The 21,249-nt window shown below is 44.5% G+C and overlaps 5 protein-coding genes across 5 annotated transcripts; 2 read left to right on the top strand and 3 right to left on the bottom strand.

The window, feature by feature from the left end:
* Window positions 1–889: 889 nt before the first annotated feature.
* LOC116215899 (L-ascorbate oxidase homolog) lies at window positions 890–6,152 on the bottom strand. Its single transcript, XM_031551711.1, has 8 exons — window positions 5,818–6,152; window positions 5,592–5,701; window positions 3,471–3,741; window positions 2,752–2,854; window positions 2,293–2,638; window positions 1,804–2,169; window positions 1,586–1,664; window positions 890–1,430 (listed from the first exon to the last, which is right to left on the bottom strand). Exons 1-8 carry the CDS (start codon window positions 5,956–5,958, stop codon window positions 1,218–1,220), a joined length of 1,629 nt encoding a protein of 542 aa, XP_031407571.1. The 5' UTR covers window positions 5,959–6,152; the 3' UTR covers window positions 890–1,217.
* Window positions 6,153–7,844: 1,692 nt separating this feature from the next.
* Window positions 7,845–10,575, bottom strand: LOC116188375 (lysine-specific histone demethylase 1 homolog 1). The gene has a single exon (XM_031517688.1). The coding sequence runs from the start codon at window positions 10,477–10,479 to the stop codon at window positions 8,335–8,337; it is 2,145 nt and encodes a 714-aa protein (XP_031373548.1). The 5' UTR covers window positions 10,480–10,575; the 3' UTR covers window positions 7,845–8,334.
* Window positions 10,576–11,335: 760 nt separating this feature from the next.
* LOC116193584 lies at window positions 11,336–13,685 on the top strand. Its single transcript, XM_031522328.1, has 2 exons — window positions 11,336–11,737; window positions 13,016–13,685. The coding sequence occupies exons 1-2, from the start codon at window positions 11,622–11,624 to the stop codon at window positions 13,221–13,223; spliced, it is 324 nt and encodes a 107-aa protein (XP_031378188.1). The 5' UTR covers window positions 11,336–11,621; the 3' UTR covers window positions 13,224–13,685.
* A 271-nt stretch (window positions 13,686–13,956) lies between these two features.
* Window positions 13,957–16,694, bottom strand: LOC116193557 (4-coumarate--CoA ligase-like 5). Its single transcript, XM_031522305.1, has 6 exons — window positions 15,961–16,694; window positions 15,170–15,760; window positions 14,854–14,999; window positions 14,687–14,754; window positions 14,424–14,526; window positions 13,957–14,340 (listed from the first exon to the last, which is right to left on the bottom strand). The coding sequence occupies exons 1-6, from the start codon at window positions 16,592–16,594 to the stop codon at window positions 14,227–14,229; spliced, it is 1,656 nt and encodes a 551-aa protein (XP_031378165.1). The 5' UTR covers window positions 16,595–16,694; the 3' UTR covers window positions 13,957–14,226.
* Window positions 16,695–18,094: 1,400 nt separating this feature from the next.
* Window positions 18,095–20,223, top strand: LOC116193594 (NADH dehydrogenase [ubiquinone] 1 beta subcomplex subunit 2). The gene is made up of 4 exons (XM_031522338.1): window positions 18,095–18,292; window positions 18,998–19,043; window positions 19,148–19,207; window positions 19,967–20,223. Exons 1-4 carry the CDS (start codon window positions 18,183–18,185, stop codon window positions 19,976–19,978), a joined length of 228 nt encoding a protein of 75 aa, XP_031378198.1. The 5' UTR covers window positions 18,095–18,182; the 3' UTR covers window positions 19,979–20,223.
* The last annotated feature ends 1,026 nt before the right edge of the window (window positions 20,224–21,249 follow it).

The raw sequence follows: 21,249 nt of genomic DNA on the forward strand, positions 1-21,249 counted from the left end.
TAGGCAATTAGATATCGTAGAAATCTTTCCTATTTTCCCATTGTATTAAGCTATATGTACATGTTACCAGAGTTTAATCAATGACTAAGCTTTTGAGCTTCTAATTCAAAGTTTAACAATCTTTCAATGGTAAGAAAGCAGAACTAGTTTTTATCAAAGACGACCGAAATACAAAGAAAGGAGACGAGAGCAAACCCCGACTGAGAACAAATCCGTCACTGCTTCAGAAGGCAGTGAACGGACGAGGTCGTTGAAGGCACGCAAGTCGGCGTCACCGTGGCCAGCGCCAGCCGTGATGCCTCGATCCTCCGGTAGCTGCTCCAGCTCGATGCTTTCCCCTGACCTGTTTGCCATTCCAGACTGAGACACCTCTCTCTCTCTCTCTCTGCGGCAATGGCGGCAAACTGCAGCTCCCTCTCTCTCTCTCTCTCTGTCGCGGTGTCCGGGCGGCAGTGAGAGGATGGTGGACGACTTTCTTAATTTTATCGAAAATTATACTTTGGTCCCAAAAAGTTTGTATTTTTTTTTTCCATTTTCATCCTCTCATAATGTTCTCCAAAAATTATCCTCTCTTTTTCCTGGAAAACTCTTCCACCATGAGCCAATTTTAGCAACCGTAAATTCAAATCGAGCCTCTCCACGACTTCCCTATGGATCGCCGCACCGCTTCGAGCAATATCCATGGTTGTCATCATGAGCAATATCCATGGTTGTCATCATGAAGAGCAGTCATGGATCACCAAAATAACATTATGGAATATTTCATGCGGTTAATGTTAATTGTAATGTCCCTCTACCCAATCTTATCCACAACAAAGTACCAACCTCGGATTTTTGAGCGGACTACACTAACTTCACATGAATGTTTTTTATTTGATATCCGACACCATAAAAAGCATAGAACACTTGATTATCTAGAAAATACATGAAACATATAACCGATCTTCCATGGAAAAGAATGTTATCGACCTCGAGCTGAGGTCGCGGAAACAATCCATACATATATGGTAGTCAGTCCTATAACCTCTCACATCATAAATATAGCAAGAACCTTAGTGGAAAATAAATAACGGCTACCAATATATAGCAGCAAAACGCTACTAACGATATCGAAGAATATTTCCAATAGCTTCTTAACCACTGCGCGGACTTCTCCTTCTCGCTCAATCTGTTCCCCGGAAAAAAGTTGTTGACGCCTTATTCTCCCCAGGGAAGCTTCAAAATGGTCGGGTGTGGTGACCACTGGCCCTCCCGCAGAGTAGCGCATTCTTTGGGATGGGGAACTCGTCCCTCAGCGAGGTCGAATCAGTGTAGACACGGAGGTAGAATTGCTGCCCGAGGTACTGGTGTGCCCAGAACTCCGACCGCACATGCCACATCCCGACGTTGTCGAGGGCCACATAGACTGCGGTCCATGAATAGGGATAGACCTGCAACATTTAGCAGCAAGAAGGGAATGTTTAATACATGCTTGAAGACCTGGAAACTGAGCTAGCAGTTATCTTTTTTGAGTCCCGTTGGTTCTTCTGATCGATTACCGTAATGCAATACTCTGAAACATAAACGGACTGTGAATCTTACTCACCTGAGTGGTGCAACGAGCGACTGCATCTCTGAGATTGTAGGAGTTCCGACTAGCAGCTGTCCACTTCCCTCCATCCATTCTGCATTTTCAGATGATCCGAAGACCGAAATGAAAAACGAACCTAAGCTTCAATCTTACTATTTCCATAGATATGGAACTTAGCTTTCTTGAATCGAAAGAGATCATTAATTGACAACTGGGATTTTGAATGAACTCACCCAACAACAAAGAAGCTGTAGCCATCAAGATGCCAACTCTGGACGATGTTATCGTAGTTCTCGAACACGATCTCCACGAAACCCCGGTAGTCGGTACCCATCACCGCTGTATCGAGGTATATGCCACCACCATAAGGCTTGTCGGAGATGCTTCCGACCCGAAAGACTCCACCGATCTTGAAGAAGTCAGCAAGCTTCATGGGAGTGTCTGGCGGGACAAAGGAGACGCTGTTGACCGCATACCTCTGCTTGCCGTTGACTTGACCGGCTGAGCCCGCGAGCCTGATTGTCCGGGTCGTGTTGATGAGGCCATAGTGGTATGAACCCTGCGGGTTCGGCCTTGGCCCGCTCGCTGTGAGATTGGTCCTGAAATATTCGGATTAATACGTTCAGATTATTTCAATAATGTTCCAATCGTCAACATCTCTGATTGAATCTATACGTCACGATGGCAAGTGGCATGTGGTAACATACAATCTAACGACCTACCTAATGGACCGGGCCTGGTTCAGGGACCAATCAATCTGAATCGTGGGCCCGCCCGGGATCTGGCCTGAGACAGGACCAGCAGAGTTGCTATAGTGGAGGACGCCGGTGGTGGTAAGGACATGGGACGAGAACCGGGTCGATACCACGATGTAGTAGTCCTGAGCCGGCTGGTCTGCCGTGACAAGGACCGAGTACGACTGGCCGACATGCACATCGAGGGACGAGTACTTGGTCTGGAGGGTGTGGGTCCCTTCGACTTCGACAAGCACCATCTTGTGCCCTTGGATCCTGAAGTTGAGGGAGTTCATCAGCCCCACATTCGATATTCTGAGCCTGTAAGTTTTTCCTGCAAACACAACAGCATATCAACATTGATCAGACAACTATAACGGATCTTTCGATCTCTCTATATATGTATAAATTCACGGACGAAACGAACAATCGAGAATGTCGGCGCACCTTGTTCCACGTTGAAGGAGGCGCCATTGGGTCCCCGGCCATTGATAAGGATGCCATCGGGGAACTTGAGCTTCTTCCCCCGGTCAAGGTGGGCCTTGAGAGTCTGGCAATTACAGAATTACCCTCATTACCGGTGCAATAAGTTCAAGATAAGCTGGACCATACTTTTCAACACCACTCGATAATTCAGAGCAGATAATAATTTCAAAACATCATCCGGTGATAACGTATCATAAGCCACTGGACCCCCTCTCTATGCCATTAATAAAGAGGCACAACCAGCAATACCAACAGTCGCCCATGTTCCCAAAAGCAAAGGTGGCCCATAAGGAGGAGAGAAAAAAAAAATAAAAATAAAATATATATATATATTACGCTTGTATAACTAGCCTAGATTTGATATTTACCTCGAGATTATTTATATCGGGACGTATCACATGGACCAGAAATTAAGTTCCCCAATATCAGCTGTCGGTGAATTATTGCTGGTCCACATGACAAAGAGGCATTTAATCTTGGATGGCTACCGAGTCCCTTTGAGCAAATTCAATGACTTGAATTTTACGGCATTCAGTATACTAACTTTGTTCGTGTAAATCTATGTTTCTGTCTCTCTTTTCATCAAACAAAATGCATTTTTGAAGTGACCATGACTCTATGGTGCCTGATATAAAATTTCTGGAAACCCGAGATCAGAGGTCTGGAGATCAATGTATTACCGTGTGGTTGGCCTTGTACCAGTCTCCAATGAGAACAGTGTAGTCCTCGGCAGGATCAGGAAACGGGACAGGGATTCTAGGCCTACTGAGAATCCGGATACCGCCGAACCCGCCAGCGGCCTTGTGGAATGCGAGGGACGGGAAGTAGTAGAAGCTCCCGATCTGGTCCTTCACTTGCATGATGTAGGTGAAGTTCTTCCCCGGCGGGATCGGGCATGTTGTGCCGTACACCCCGTCCTGGTACGAGTTCCTCCTCTGTTGAAGCCCGCTCCTAAAAAAAAAAAATTCATTGAAATATTTTTAGCAAGGATCACATACTATTTTAGGAATACTCGAATATATATTGACATTATACAGGAAAATGTAACATGATTCGGATTGGCCACCATCGACCTTACACAGGAACAACTTTGTCCTCATTGCAAAAACCAATAAATAGCCCCAGCCACGTTTGGCTACATTGGCTGTTCTGTCCTTTGTGTTAACATAGAGCCCGGATTAAAGTTGCACTCAAACGATCAATTCACAATTTCTTTATCACAAATTAACTTTCGAGTTTAATCGAAACAAAAAACATAAGGCGTCGCATGATTACTCAGATTAATCTTGGATCGAGCGGGCATGTATCTCGGTCCACCAGCTGAAATTCAAAGACTTTTTACGAGCAATTAATAAGTCTCCCCAATTATGCATGTAACCTGCCTTTGAATGCAAGACTACATTATTGAAGTGCTAGAGCAGACATATATATATTTATATTACTATTATTATTATATATGCTTTTTTCTGGATTATTAAATATGTAGCTATATTGGGTATGATGCGTAGGCAAGAAGGATCAATCGAGGCAATCGAGCAGCCAGTGTACTATACAATTAACATTGAGTGGACTGAATGAGAGAAAGATGGAGAGAGGGCCCCCTTTCTATTTAAAGAAAGACGAGTAAAGAGAGCCGAAGATGGTGGAACCGATCTAGCACGTTCAAGTAACATGGTGCAGTGCTAGCAAGATCTAGCACGTTCAAGTAACATGGTGGAGTGCTAGCAAGATCTAGCACTTTTAAGACTCATCAATATCGTTCTGCCGGGCTCCGCGTATACAGCAAAAATATATGTATCTTTTATGCATGTATGCATTGTATGAGCTGTGTCTACACCGTTCTTTTTTAATGAATCTACACACACACATATATATCTATATATATATATATTTACTGCCCCGTGATTTCGCAATTGATTGTGAAGATTTAGCATAAAAGTGAGGACTCCAAAAAAAAGAAGAAAAAAAGGGTAAGGTTTAATTGATTAGTGAAGTGAAATTGGTGTAAATCCGACAAGTAGTCAGATCCAAAATCAATTCTCATCACATGGTTTCTTACTACTTGTCTTTTTTTCTGCTGGATGCAACCACTTCCACCTTTCCTTTTTATTTTTAATTAGTTTATAAACTTGTTAAGCCATTTTAAATCATTAATAATATAGCAGATGAACTAGTTACACGTTCATCTTCCGTAGGAGTTACACGTTCTTCTCATTTGGGTCGTATCGAATTCATATGTTTGCGATTGGTCTAATCTATTAAATTTTAGCAATGGTCCAAACGACACTCTGGGTGAGGAGTGTGGGGACTGAGCGAAAGATGATGAGGAGAAAAGTCACCAACCAAAAAAGCATCCATCGATTATTCCCCTCTAATTCTTTATTCCAAAAATGAAATTTAAATCCAAATCCCACGTTTATATGACCCTTCCCCAAATACATAAATCTAGACCTTAAAAAAACAAAACACAGGAAAAGGAAAAAGAAAAAAGAAAAATAGAGGAGCAAGTGAAGCGAGGAGAACACGGGGCCCATTGGCCATCTCTATCTATCTATGCATTTAGTACTCGGATACTACTAAATCACTCGTGAAGACTGTACTTTTTTTGTCTTCACGACATTTTTATATTATGTTAAGAATGTACTGAGTAAAGAGATCCATTGAATTTTTTCTAGGGAAGAAAGAAGATCCATTGAATTAAGCAGCGTGTTAGTTCGTATAGGTTAACTCGAGTTGTCGGGTGATCGAAGAGCTAATAATAATGCCAAGTAAATTAGAGGGGGAGAGAGAGTGGGACTGACCAGGAGAGGAGGAATGGCTCGTCCAAGCTGTTGAAGACGTTGATGATGAGGTTGTCATTGGTGACCGCGTGAATGTCCGGTCCCGGGAACTGCCCGTTGATGAGAATGCCCTGGCGTGAAAGCATCGATACCCGATTAATTAGATCGTGACCCGAACAAAACTAAACCACTTCCATTCGAACTTAAGAGATCAATCCAATCGAACGCTCTCGGCTAGACGACTGACCTGCTGGCGGACTCCGAGGGGATAGATGTTGCCGTAGGTGACGTTCCAGTTGAAGAACCGGTACGGGTTCTCGGCTACCACCGCGGAGCAGAGCAGAGCGATGGAGAGCGCAGCTGCTGCTAATGTCGAGTCAAGCGGCATTTTGAGCTCAGATCCTGTGCTGAGCTCTGCAAATGAGTGTCAATGGAGGCTTGAGGAGCTGGTTAGAGAGAGAGAGAGAGAGAGAGAGAGAGAGAGAGAAAGGGGGGGTGATAATGGGGGCAGGCGGACAAGGTGAGAGGGGCATATATTTAGAAGTGCGGTACAGAGGAGAGGAAGAAGGTGAATGGTAATGGCGACGACATGTAAAGGCAGTATGAGAGAGAAAATGGAGGGAAAATTGGAAGAAGAGATAGCCAGAGGAGAGAGAGGGGGGGACTGGGGGACTGTGTGAGGAGTGTCGGTGAGGTGGGCTCCACTTGCTTGGGGGTGCCTTTGTCTTCCCACATGGGTTTGCTCCTGCTCATGCGGATCCGCCTGAAAGCTTCATGCCATGAGGACTCGGGTCGGGTCGGGACTAATCTCATGTTCGGGCTATTTGGATCAACAACCATAGCCGGAGATTTTGGATTGGTACTCGGTCGAACAGGAGCTCCTGTGTGGTACGCGGGAGTTGTCGGAGACCAGTGCGCCATTTCATGTAGCTAACAATCAAAAGTTTCGGTCATTCTGTTCGTTTAGAGATGCATTTTCGAGTTTTACGAAGTTAACATGATCGTGATAGACCAAAATTGGACCGGACTGAAGTAAGGAGCAATCTCAATATGGCCGAATTCCTCAGTTAAGTTCTTTTGTATCCTCTCCGATTTCCTCTATATCGGCCGTCACGCGAAAATTTCTCGGCCGGGAATTTATTGGATTTTCTGCTTCCAACTACGGACAAAAAACTGTCGGTGAAGTCCTTTTTTTTTTCCCTCCTTTATTTTAAAATTACGGCTCATAAGATGAAATTCTCTGAACCATCATTTCATTATAATATATACTCAGTCACATGTTATATGGTGAAAATTCAATTACGGCAAACCGCCTAAGGAAGCAAATGAATGCACACAATGACATTGGAAAACAATGTGCTTCGCATTGGTTCGTAGCATATACTCTGAAGTTGTCTCCTAACCAGAGGTACTGTTACTTCAATTTTGAGTTTATAATGTACTCCTCGAAGTCAATGGTGTCATGTATTCTTCATCCAAAAGTGATGCGATAGTTGTCAAAAGAATCCGATGAAGACGTCCATATCGGCACTTGTCGCATCGTGGAATAGAGTTGATTCGGCTCTTTCTCATTTCCTAGATTTCAATATTTCCAAATCGTAAGTAAAAATATCAGTACAACGTCTCAACGTGCCTATTTACATGAAATACACGTCTATTTTTTGAGTTAAAGTATGTCTCCTACCAAACATGACACAATTGGCTAAAAAAAGAAATGGTGAGATTTGAAAACATTTCTTTCCCGGGGAAACGCCATAAAATGGCTCGATCGACAACTTTTAAGTTTAAATTGCTAATGATTAATCATTGGGTATGTCTTGTTCTCTTTAATCTCAATCCAACCGTGTGTGGGTCCATTCCATCATCCTAAGCTGTTTCCTCATCGACCAAACAAAAAGGCAAAGGACGTATAGCCGCTGTTGATGGGCTCCCTAATTCGTCCCTGTTTGACATTATTATCCTTAGCTGGAAACAACCCTCAGCCCACAAAGGGCCTTTTTCTTTTTCTTTTTCTTTTCCTTTTTCCCCCTCCTTTTGGGTACTCCAACTTATCGGCTAGCAAAGAGACGTCACGATCAAGCATGCACCTGCCTGATAACTGCTCTGCTCCGAATCGAGCTAACCTCGAGTCCAGGGTCGAGGTTAAACCAGGCTTCGATTATAAGCCCCCATTTCAGGCTAACCTCAAACTCGACTGGTTCAAGACACTGACTGATTGCAACCCTGGCTTGAATCCGAGAAGAATTTTAAATCAATATCAGAAACTTCCCTCGCTTCAACTAATGGTGCAACCTTTTTTTTTTCCCCATCAAACAGTGGAACACGAGCAATCACAGCAAAAACGATCCAGAAGACCACACAGAAGACGGGAATTTATCAGTGTCCCGAAGACAGTCTCCCAATAAATCTCGTACAACAATGTGATGTTACATGAACCGAACAGGCTACCCACTGTCCTAGACTCCCAGAAAGTACCTAGACAAAGCTCTTGCCTCGTGTTGGTTGTCTGCCTAATCACTAAAGATGCAATGAGCGAACATTAATCATTATCCACAAGCCTTAAAATGGAATAAGGAACTTGATGTACTCTTCCCGAAGAATAAGTCAGTGGTCATGCCTAGTTGCTACAGCCAATGCAATTTCTACCATTTACGTTACCCTCGCACCCTCGGAAACCAGCATAGTATGCTTGCTCCCTTCACACAATATCAAAGTCAAGGTTATTATGACCTGAAATCTGAGAATAATCTTACAAGCTTCCCCGTTATTGTACCGACTGCGAACCAATACCTCTTGTCCTAGCCATCCTAAGAATGTTAGAAGCCTCTCTCATGCCACTGAGAAAAGCACCATGCATCGTAGCGGGATACTGCTTGTTAGTTGCCTCTCCAGCGAAAAAGACTCTCCCATCTCCCACGCTCTCTGACAGAATATCGTAATCGTCCCCAGAAGACCCGACTGCAACATAAGAATACGACCCATAAGTGAAGTGGTCCTTGCCCCACCTGGTACAGACTGCTTGAACTGGGTCAGGAACAACTATGCCCTTCGGCTTAAATATGCCCCTCAAAACGTCTAAAACCCTGTTGACCGATTCCGCTGGAGACATCATCTCGAACTTGATTGCAGCTTCCCCCGCAACAAGCGCAATGAGGAGAGGTCCCCCGGAGACTGAGTGGTAACTGTAGAACAAGAAGAACTCGCCCCTCATGGAAGAGTCCTCCGCCAAATGCCCGAAGGTGTCGATATCAGCTCCCCAGAAGTTGTAGGTGAACAACATTGCGACCTTATTCAGCAAGCCAAACCCCAGCCTCTCTATGGCATTGAGCTTCCGCTTAGGAAGCTCAGGGACGAACTCAATTGTCCCCTTCTTTAACACACCTAGAGGGACTGTACAGAGGACCATATCCCCACGAAACTCCTGCCCACCCGCATAGACTAGAGCCCCATCAGTTCCATATCTAATACTCTCCACAGTCTTTTCGTAGAATATGGGCAAGTCTGAAGCTAACTCCCTTACAAACCTCTCGTTTCCTCCAGGAATGAAGCAATGATCACCGCCCATTTCATATGGGTCATCTTGATCCCAGTAGGCCATCGACAAGTGAGACATTAGGGAAGCGTTCGCATATTCCAAATTTGCAAGATGCCAGTCCAAGAGCATTCGCTCCTGGGAGTCTTCCGCCACACTATAAACTCGCCGGAAAGCTTCGAGGGCAGTCCCCAAGGGAACATCGACCGACTTTACTTCCTCAATCATTGACTGCCTAAGGTTACAGACTCTATCCAGCAACTTATTGAAAGAAACCTCCACCTTCGAATCGATATCTTCGTTCACAGCTCTGCCATTTGGGAGATACAGAGGGCATATGTCTCTCACCTTGTGGAGTGGTAGCCCGAGCTGCCTCGCCAAGACCCCCAGTGGATTCCCATTTATCCCGGTGAGGACGCTGCCGCCGAGATCAGCCGCCGCGACCACCCCATTGCCGGCCATCTTCCTTGTCTTCACACGGCCGCCCGGCCTCGCCCTGCCTTCCAAGACCACGACCTTAAACCCCAGAAACACCAGCTGCCTCGCGGCGACCAGGCCTGCCAGCCCAGCTCCGATGACCACCACGTTGGCCCGGTCAACTCCGTCGAAGGACCGCAGCTTTGCCTCCCTAATAGGAGGCGCGACTCCGAAGTTAATGTAGCCGTGCTCAAGGAGAAACCGATAAGCTGACTGGACTAAGGTTTTATGCTCCGGCCGGATGGCATCGAGCGCTTGTTCGAAGGTCAGCCACATGGAGACGTTGGATCTCCACCGAGCAAGGATATGGTTCCGGACGATTATGTAGTTCGTCTGCTCCGGTCCTCCGATGGCAGCCACCACATTTGCCTCGATCTCCTCCTCCGTGAGCGAGTCCACGGGAAACCCCACTGAGATAGCAATTAGGGCTTCGGTATCCATCTCCTTCGCCGGATCGCCAATCCGGTGTCGGCGGTGTCCGGCAAGTGACGCACTTCCGTTGAGCTCCGTGAAGAACCTCTTCCTGCGGCGGCGCTTCCTCCGTATAGGTCCGGGTGCGACCCGGTCCGGCTCGGACGCCGTCTGGATCTGAGCGTCGGGTAGGGTTTCAGAGGAGTCACCATCGACGAGGTTGTTCTGTGTCTCCGGCACGGGCTCGGAAGACTCGTCTTCTTCTTCATCGCCTTCGCCATCGCCGTCACCGTCCGGGAAGTCGGAGGCAGCTACGTCGGGGTCGGTCTCAGTGCGGGGAGAGTTAGACTGCGAGGACTGGGGAGCATCAAGAGCAGTTGAAGGCGGAGATGGAGACTGCAGCTGGTGGTGCTCCGGAGGGAGGTCGTCGTCGGAGACGGCGGAAGGATTATCGGCGGCGAGGGCCAGAGGAGGGTCAGTGGAGTCCATGTCCGGTCGTAGAGTTTATCGGGGAAGCTCGGCTCCGATACGGCCAGGGTTTATTAATTTGGTTTTTCTTTATTCTTTGGGCTTCTTAAGAGTGCTTTTAAATCTCAGGCCCATCCCAACTCTAATGAGAAATTATATGCAAACATATATTAATTTTAATATATTATATATTTCAATTTCAAATTCGAATTCAGATCTTTAATTATTATTATATTATTCAAGTAAAACTAAATCTTCATAATTTATTACTAAATCACGTGAGCAATAAATGAACAATTTAATCTACGCAGGAAGTAAGCATATTCCGTAATCACGCGATTCACGTCGAATGACCTCGCTTTATCATCAACTTCCTTGAAAATCATCCAAACATATTTTTCACTGAAATGACGAGTTTAAAGCGATCACAATATCTTGAGGCAGTATTTTTAGAGAATCCTATTTTACATAAACTCTTTCTAAAAAATAATTATTCACAATAAAAAAATCTCCATTTTTAAGAACAATATTTATTTGTTCTCACAAACATATTTTTTCTTTTACAACATTGTATTGTAGATCCATTATTATTTTTATAAAAAAACTCCATTTTTCATAAATGTTCTTAGCCGCCTAAAATTTTTTCTTTGATTTTCCATGTTGTCCAAGAAATGGAAATGGAACATTTGAAAAAAATAAAAATGGAGAAGGGCCGAGCCACCAAGCAAAGCTGCTACTTCCTTTTGGGCCATTGCGTGTTTCGGCCCATATGCCAAAATCAATCTATGACCCTCAGATTGGTTATGGAGTCAACGCCGGCGGCGGTCTGAAATCAATCCGACCGACCGTATAAAACTTGAGGGAACTGAGAGAGAAGAGCGACGGTGCGGGAGGGTCCACGTAGCGAGTCGTGGTGCCTATCGAATCGCACCGTTGATGCCCTCATCTCGATTCTATTCCTTCCCATTTCCTCAATCCCATCGCCGAGAATCCATCTCCCTTCGCTCCTCTGCAAACTGCGAAATCGCTGTAGCTGCCGATCCTCACAGCTCCAGAGATTTGAGAGAGACGGAGAGGGAGAAGGAGGAAGAGGGAGACGGTAATCGAGCCGGAGGGGTTTGAGAGGAGGGGGCGGAGAGAAGGCGAAGGAGAGGGGAGCGGCGATGATAACGCGATCGAATTTGGCGGAGCAGTTGAGGGAGTACCAGATTCGGTCGAAGTATGATTGGGCGTCCATCTCGTTCTTCTCCTCCACCGCTTCTAATTTAACCTCCTCGAGGTATGAATATCGTTGAATTCGGCATCAATTCCTCATCTTTTGGCGGTATGTTTGAACACGCATGACATGACATGAGTATATCTATGTGTTCGTGTCTCTCGTAAAGGCCTTAGATTGTTGAATTGTCATCGTAGTGCTTTGCGTGATTCGTAGTAAGATCTAGATCGCGCAGAATCAGGCTGAGCATGAACTTTATTCCATTTTCATTTGCGAAGCAACAAATTCACCCCAGCCGGGTGCTTCGGAACTATGGATGTTGAATGAACATCCTTCATATTTAGGGGTTCGGGGTCTTCCTAGAACCAAAAGACGAAAGGAATTCTTTGGGAGATCATTGCTGGACTACAATAGATGTTGTAGAGCTGATGAATCGTGTTGGTTGGGGGGTGTTAGAGGAAGAACAACCTAGCTTGAGGAAATTAACAGAAATTCGACCTCTCTAAGCACAAGAGTAGTGGAAAATCGAGCTATTTTCTGCTCAGCTCGTGAAAGATGGCATTTTCCAGGAAGTAATTCATTGTAGCCATCTTCGTTTAGTAGCTAAAGAGGGTACAGTTGGTTTTCCAGGGAGTAATTAGTTGTAGAGATCTTTGTGTAGTAGCTAAAGAGGATGCAGTTGGTTTTGGCTTTGGCTTTGGTTTACAGCTACTTGCCCTATGTTCATAACACGTATTGTGCAAGATTGCTTGTTGCTATATGGTCTTGAACTAGGGGAGAAGGATGAAGATACCGATAATTTAGGAATTGAACTTCGTGGGCTCTTTTTTTGTTAGCTCTAGACATCGAAATTTACTGTACATGGTGACCCGGCTCTAAATCGTTTACTGGAGCTTAGTGCTGGAATTCATTGGCGAATTAAAGTAACATCTTGATTGTGGTGATTCGGTTAATTTATGAGGATTTTGTTGCTTCTAGGAGTATCCCTTTTCATCAATCATCCCTGTTTTCATTGTCTACAGTATGGAGTTGGAACTTCTCAAGAAAGGGTCATTCTCAAAAATATTGAACTAAAATGTTAATTGTTTATGTGATTGGCATCCGTGTTGGGCTATGCTTGAGACTTGTTCGACTTACCTTCTCGAATGCAAACTCTTTGATTTTTTTTCTGTCTCTCTCTGTACGGAAAAATATTGCACAAGAGCATGCGGATAGGCATTGATCCAAGCGCTTTTCTATATTGAAGCTCTTATTATAACCTTTTCTGTGCTGAGATGATATATAAAGATGGAAAAAGTGGTGCTAACCAACTGAAATTCGAATCTACTTCTCTGGATGCAGGGTTGACGTCGTGATCTTTGTGATATGGGAACTTATCATCCTAGCTTTCTTGGTTTTCTCTGCGGTTTCTTTGTACTTTCGGCGCATGCAGCTCGCTTTAATCCTGATTTGCGTCACCATGTTGTTGCTCCTATGCATGAGAATCACAAAGCAAGTGAGGCTTGCCCGGAAAAAGAAGCGAAGGATGCTTCTTCCACTATCTATGTAGAGTTGGTTGGAGCAGCTTGTTGCATGCTGTTTGGGAATTTCCACGCATCCATTCAACGATGAGAATACATAATCATGCCTACCGGTTATATCCTTGGGGCAAACAGCTAGTTGATTGTCGGGAATTTTGTCCGAGGAGCAAGGTTGGTACACTATTCTTACTTGGCAAAAGCTGATAGAAAGTCCACTTTATCGTCGTGAAAGTTTTAAGTAGGAATTCTGGTTGTTAGTTGGTTTTAGGAGAAGATAAATCGAGATTTCGCCTCTCTTTTCTTTTCTCTTTGTTCATCTTTTTCGGGTTCCTTCTCCTCCTGTTGGATGCATGATTGGTCGCCCTAACAAATTATAGTTGCCTGAGGGAGCACTTTTCCAGTTGTAAAATGAAACGAGATGCATACTCGGTTGATGATGTATGTAAGTTTGTCGGGTTTAAGTTCCAAAGATTGGAAATTTTCTGTAGCCATCGAAGTCAAAGGGAAGTATTGGAGTTGAACAAAAAGACAGGCTTGAACCTGCTTCAGTTGGGCGGGGATCTCAAACTTATGTTGGAAGCTCAAGATCCTCGTGTTCAAGTCAAGGGTGTTCTTGAGGCTTTTGATTTGAATGTAGCTCGAGCTGAAAAGATGATAATGTAACTGTTGTGGTCATTAAGCCAAGGCTGGAGTTGCCCATAACGAGTGACTTCCCCGGTTTGCATCCCTGAGATGAACAGTGTTATCGGGACAACTCGGAAGGGACAGAGTTATGAGTTATGTTTTCATAACTACACAATAAGCACGTATCCCTGAGATGAACAGTGTTATCGGGACAACTCGGAAGGGACAGAGTTATGAGCTATGTTTTCATAACTACACAATAAGCACGTACAAACATACACAATAAGCAGACTGCAGAAAAACAAGTACAAGTTACTCCAATCGCAGCGACAAGCAAGGATCTGCCATCTTCCGAAATTAGAGCAAAATAATGAAACCGCCCTCTCTCATTTGGCCTTCTATAGTAATCTAGAGCTTGGACGTTGCCAACTGTATGAGATCCTTCCTAAGAATCTTCCCCGATGGATTCTTCGGTATTGAATCGACAAATGCCACTCTCCGAATCCTCTTGTACGGTGCAACCTGCTCAAAAACATCGGACTAATTAAACTGGACAAGAGCATTCGGTTCTGGATGAAACGATGCCAATTGAGATCGGGACTCACCTGTTTTGTGACAAAGTCCATGACTGCTCTATCTGTGAGCCCTGACCCGCCTTTCCTCACAACATAAGCCATGGGGTACTGCCCAACCTCCTTATCGGGAAACCTGAAACAGCAGTAGAGATCAGAGAATACAAGACAGAAGCTCAGCGATGAAGCAAATATTGGATCAAACATTTCATCAAAGCATATTGATCTCGGCAACTTGACTTAAAAATCTCAGTTTCCTCATTCATAATTCGACTAGTAGAATACGAGTTACTCACGGGATAACAGCAGCATCTGCAATGTCGGGATGAGTAAGCAACAGCGACTCTAGCTCCGCAGGGGGAACCTGTCATCCAGAAAGAGAGAATTACCGCCTGTCCTAGAGAAAGTTATATACATCATTTGATGGTATCGGCGTCATTGTTCTTTATTATGATCGAAATACCTGGTATCCCTTGTATTTGATCAACTCCTTCAGCCGGTCGACCACGAATATAAAGCCATCCTCGTCAATGTAGCAAAGATCTCCCGTTCGGAGCCACCCTTCAGAGTTGAGGGTTGATGCAGTCGCTTCCACATTGCCAAAATAACCTGCATTCGTCTCAATTGTTACCAAAAAAGCTTACGGACCAAATTGATTACAATTAAAATTCGAGGGACTGGATTCCATAATGGGAAAAAATAAGGCTAAAATAGCAAAAATGAAGGAGTAACTGAGCGTGCAGTGTGTGAACACGACCACATTCAACGTGATTAGAGACCTTTCATAATGGTGGGCCCCTTCAGCCAGAGCTCTCCCGTCTGGTTCACGCCGAGGGCCGCCCCGGTCTCCGGGTCCACCACCTTCGCCTCCATGGACGGCGATAGCATCCCCGCCGTGCCGTACCGGCGGCTCTCCTCCAGCGTGTCGGTTGACGCCCCCATCCCTGTCGACTCCGTCAGGCCGTACCCTTGCAGGATCGTCACCCGCGGGTACTTCTCCAGGAACCCCTCGGTCACCTCCTTGCTCAGCGGAGCTCCGCCGGAGAGGACCGACTGGAGGGAGCTCAGGTCGTACTTCGACCGGATCTGACTGGCGCCGTTCACCAGCGCGATGAGGATGGGCGGCACGAGGGGGAGGTACGTGGCCCTGTACTTCTCGATGGAGGAGAGCATCTCGTGGAGGTCGAACTTGGAGAGGACGATGACGGTGGAGCCGGCGGCGAGGATGCCGGTGGCGAAGGCCGCGAGGCCGTAGATGTGGAACATCGGGACGGTGCAGATGAACCGGTGCGAATCAGTATGGTCCAGATTGAACCGGCTTATCACCGTCTGGACCATAGCTATCAGGTTCCGGTGGGACGACACCACGCCTGCGCCGGGAAAGAATATTCCGATCAATCTCTTTTTCTCGATATAGCTACGGTACAACGAATGAAAATCCTAATAGTTAATAAAAAGAAAACGGATCGCATGATTAGAATCAAAATTGGAACATCTTGGTTCAATTCCGTTTTGAACTTTTTGATTGGAAAATTAATAGGAATGAATATTCCGTTTGATTCTCGGTTACCTTTGCTGGCGCCGGTAGTGCCGGACGAGTAGAGGAGGGTGGCCATGTCGTTCTGATCGATTCGGTCCCGGACCCGCTTCGCGCCCGTCGCCGTCCTCATCATCTTCTCGAGGGTCCCCGCGATCCTCATCTGCCCGGCAGCTGAGCCGGGCGCGAGCTCTTCGCTGTCTATAAGCACCACGGGGAGGCCCAGCTCGGCCAGCTTCGGGGCAAGCTGCTGGGTCGTGAAGGCCAGAACAGGCCGTGAGTCGGCGGCCTGCTTCGCTATCTCCCTGGTGGTGTTGAGGGGGTTGGTGGTTGTGATGATTGCCCCGAGGGACAAGACGGAGAGGCAGATGATGGGGAAGAAGATGGAGTTGGGGGAGAGGAGGAGGACGACGTCGCCCTTCCGGATGCCCATGGAAGAGAGCGCGGCGGAGAGGGATTCGACGGAGCGGAAGAGTTCGGGGAAGGTGAGCTGGCGGCCGGTGGCGGCATCGATGAAGGCGGGGGCAGCGCTTCCGTGGTGGGCGCGGGAGGAGATGAAGGTAGCGACGTCGAGGGAAGGGTTGGGGGGCAAGGGGATGGGGCGGCGCTTGCTGTAGAAGGTGGCGTCGGGGCTGTGGAAGCCGCTCCGGCGGTCGATCTCGGCCATTTGGGGCTGAAGCTGATCAGCTATGGAATCTCTCACTCACACTCTCTCTCCCTCTACGGTTCTACCCGTCTTTTGAGGTCAGTGGACAGAGTTGTTGGGCATGGCACTGGAAGAATGTCGGTATCTTTTAGATGGTCAACTTCAATTTGATACCTGAACTTCTCTCCATGTCTCAGTTTGCTCCTCGTAGTTTTATTTCTTTCGACTGGCTAGCTCTAGGTTATGTTTATATCCCTCGATATGCATATAAAGTTCCCGGGTTTGGCTCCATTTCGAACGAAAGTGCTGAATTATCAAAACTATTAAAAAAGATGATCGATGACCATCTCGAGGAAGGTAAGAGTACTACAAGAGAGCTTGAATCTAGAATTGAAAAGAAGCACTCGTGTTGCAAATGAAATTACTGTATAACTTGTTTGTCGTAGTTTTCAATTCATAAGGCCAAGTTTGAGTCAAATTTCCAATCGTTTCCTGATCCCCGATCATATTGCTCGATACCATCACAGAGCGAGTATATTATTTAGCTCCATTGGATATCCCAATGGCTTCAACAACATGCATCGGAATTGAAGCGATAGAAATTGTGAGGAGCACAATAATCTTATATATTCTTGTGGGGGACTTCTAGCTAAATAAAATAATTACTACAATCCTGCAAAAGTTTGGCATTAAGAACTTGTTTATTTCTATAATTATTCGCTTTTTGTTATGTTAATCTTGTAACTCAGTCTTTTTAAAGTTTATATAGAAGGAAATATACGATATATCGACAGTCAAAATTCGTGCGGGTTACAATAAATTCATGAAAACTATTATCACATCATTAATCATAGTATAAGTATGATACGTTAATACGTAAAGATGCTTTCCAAGAAGGTGTGCATGTGCGATGAGTTGAATTTTCTCAACAAGAGTTCGGATAAAGAGAAAGAAGGTATTCGTATTATGTACGATGATATTCATCGACCAACAACCACGAAGTGTTGGCTCCTTTGTTTTCTTTTTCTTAATCATTTTTTTTTCTATAAGTATATACATATACATGTATATATGTATATTTTATATTTAATAATTTAATAATGGGCAATTAACACGAGTTATGTACTTACGCGCCTGAGACTGAGGACCTTTCGCCTGTGGTCCCCACCCACCCAAGTCAAAATAATAAAAACAATAAACACGTGGAGAGCGTGGCTAATAACAATACTCTTCCATGCAAAGAAAGGGGGAGAAAAAAAAAAGGTTCCGTATACGTTGTTATATATGGGCCTTGTCATGCATTGTTACAGATTTTGGGCCGCCACAAGAAAAGCCGCTCAAGGCCCAAATGCGAGCAAATAAACTTATTGGGCCGTAGCCAACAATGGCAGTTCAAGCCCAAAGATAAGGTAATGGGCAATGATCAGGTGAGGTACCAGAAAAGTCACAATCAGTAGTCTCGAGCATCCGACGGCCCTCAGCTTCCCACCCCACGCGATGATTACATCGAAGCTACCAGCGTATACCCCAGGGCAGCTTCTTCGTCTCCAATCGGACTGACGTTGCTCCACAGAGACAGTGAGATAGAGAGAGCGAGCGAGCGAGCGAGATGGGAGGAGGGCACGGGCATGGCGAGGGCACTACTTACAAGGGGTTCACGGTGCACCAACCGAAGCGGTGGCATGCCGTCACCGGCAAAGGCCTCTGCGCCATCATGTGGTAAATGACCTTCTAGCGGAAACCCTACAAACCTCGATCTTTGCTGTTCAGATGCTTCCATTCAATCCACGACGTTCCTTCGTTATTGGAATTCCGCGCGCCTGCTTTTTAATTTATCTGGGTGTCGATCTGATTAGCTATGGGGGAAGTGGCCTGTGAGGGGAATGCAGTGTTGAAGAAATGGATCCAAGGAATCTTTTTTTTGGTTGATTGTTGACATCCGATGGTGTAATCAGAAAGAACTAGTCTCTGGATTGTTTCAATTTTCTTCATTGCAAGTAAATGATCAACCCTAACGTGGAACAGGCACTCTCTCTTTGGCTCTACTTGATTGAAGGAGTTCTGAGCAATGGCGGAATCAGAATTAAGGATCGGGTTGCCAATCTATAGGCCTACATTTTGAGTTTTCCGATAGAGATAGAAGAGCGAACCAAAATAGCTTTTTGAAAAATCAAGAGGCGGTGGTGCTGGGAGTTGAATTTCTGAGCTGATTTGCTTCTGTCGGTTGAAATCTGCTACTTATTGTATCACGTTATCTCCAGGCACCCAGTTCATCTTCATTCATTCTGTGAGGATGTATAAAGAATTTCATGTGTAGATACACCTTCTCATAGACCTTGATTATTAGTCTTCATGTAATGCTTGTAGATGGATGTGTATGCTCTTTGTGTATTTACCGCATTCTGCTGATATTTGATGGTTCAGGTTTTGGGTCTTGTACCGGGCTAAGCAGGATGGGCCTGTAGTGCTGGTAAGAGTTGTTGCCCTCTGAAGTCCTGCCAGCTAAAGCATTTTGCTTGTGATATCTTTTCCTCCATTTTATGACTCGATTTTCACCTGTGCTATGCATATCAGGGTTGGCGACATCCGTGGGAGGGCCATGGAGATTCCCATGGCCATGGAAGTGAACATGAGGTATTTCTCCTACAAGTTTCGGCTGTATAGTTGCACTTATCAACAGCTCTCGTGTTATATGAAATTTCCTATGCAGTAAAATGAGAACATTTTAATGAGATTGTCATAGATCTTTTGGTTATAAATGAACGAGCTTTGGTCTTAACATTTCTTGGACTGAGATGTCCTGTCGGTAAATGATCAAAGTAGGTATATGGGTTTATCACATTTGTCCCTGATAAAGTAAACTGAAGTGACTCTAGCAGGAGTTTATTACTTCTTCGGAAGTCTCTTCAGTTTCTCTAGATGGGGGAGTGTGGCCCCTTCGTGGTCGTGCTTGTGACTCCAACATATGCAGAAGACATCTTTACACCTTGTTGATTTTTTTAGTCTCTCTTTCAAGTTACATGGATTATAGACATTGCTAAGAGCAGCTTGTCAAGGCATGTCGGTTATGAAGTGAAAGTCCTACGTAGGATGAAGACTGGTTAATGGACTGTTATAGAAATGAAAATACATGAAGGAATAACCTTAGCACTTCATTTGTTGATGAATATCTACTGAACAACTGTGTGGGTGCTTTTCATTTTTCCCCATTTCTAATTGAGTTCTTCGTAAGATTATGTTCATGTTTCGCCATTTATTCCTAGTATGGTACTAGCTAGCTGCACTGTGGTTTGTCCGACAAGCTGGGTGTTGGTTAGCCTCTTCAGATTATCATTGAAATGTTTACACATTGAATTCTGGTTTTAACATGCTCAATCTGCATTTCTTTTACAGTCATCTCACTGAGAAGCAGGAAGCAGGAAGTTTTGAGGATCAGTGGAGCCTCCGGGACTCGAATGTTGCAAATCTTTGTTCATTTCTGTTTAATAAAACAGTGATCATGATGAGATTGTGACGATCAACACTGCCAAACTTCTCGACATCGTTTTTCTCAGCATGTTAATTGCTTGAAATATTGTATGTTCACTCATGGATGGGAACTTTATTTTACTTCAATGGTAATTATGTGAAGCAACTGCTTCTTCTGATTATATATATATATATATATATAAGCATCATAATAGATAAGAAATATATCCTCTAATTATGGATTTTGTATAGAAGAACATTAGAATTAACTGTACCCGAGCCACAAAAATTAGGATTATATTTCCACGGGGAAGAATGCCAGTACCGGTCCGTCTCTTCTTGTTGCTATCATCGTTCACAAGTCCGTCTCTTCTTGTTCTCACAAGAGTTACACGTCTAACGATACAAAGAACATCCTCTTACCACTTGAGCCAATATCTGCCCATTGCGTTTTTTTTTTAAACAAATGGAAAAAATGTAATCTTGACACGTGGAATCTCAATTTCTCAACGGATCAATTTTAGGGTCTGTTTGGAAAATGAAAGTTGTTCAACTCTGTTCAACTCTGTTTACTACTCGACAACTGAAGGGGGGAATTTTCCCTTTCTGTGGGACCTAACTGCAGCACGTGAGCACGGTCAAAACCGGTTGAAGCTTATTTCAGCAAACACGCCCATGCGGGACTAGTAATGACTAGTCAAACACACCCATGCAGGACCCACTACTCTTCAAATGTTGCGGTCAATTTTGTCTTATAGCAAGTTGAACAGAGTAAAGTTGAACATTTTTCATTTTTCAAACACACCCTTAATGTTTTGTGATAGCTATTTGCTAGTTTTTTTTCGAAAAAGGAAATAAAATGTAAAAAATGTAAGCTTGACACATAGAACCTCAATTTATGGATAGACTAGTTTTAATGTTTTTAGTATAATATAATACTAGGTACAGTTAGCGCATTGCGCGGCTATATAGAGAATTATGTTAAATTATAATTTGTTCGATATTTATCAAGAAATATTTAATTTATAAGATAACTATTATTTATACAATACAAAAATAAGTGATATAATTTGCTAAAACTAAAATGAATAAAAAAAAAACCTAATAACATGCGCTACAAACTAGTCGGACCGAACTAAAAGTAGCCAAGTTGTTTCTACCCGGGGAAAAAAAAAAGAAAAAAAGGAAGAGTTGCCCAATTGTAAAAT

This window comes from Punica granatum, chromosome 1 (genome assembly GCF_007655135.1).
Source record: "Punica granatum isolate Tunisia-2019 chromosome 1, ASM765513v2, whole genome shotgun sequence".
Lineage (NCBI taxonomy): Eukaryota > Viridiplantae > Streptophyta > Magnoliopsida > Myrtales > Lythraceae > Punica > Punica granatum.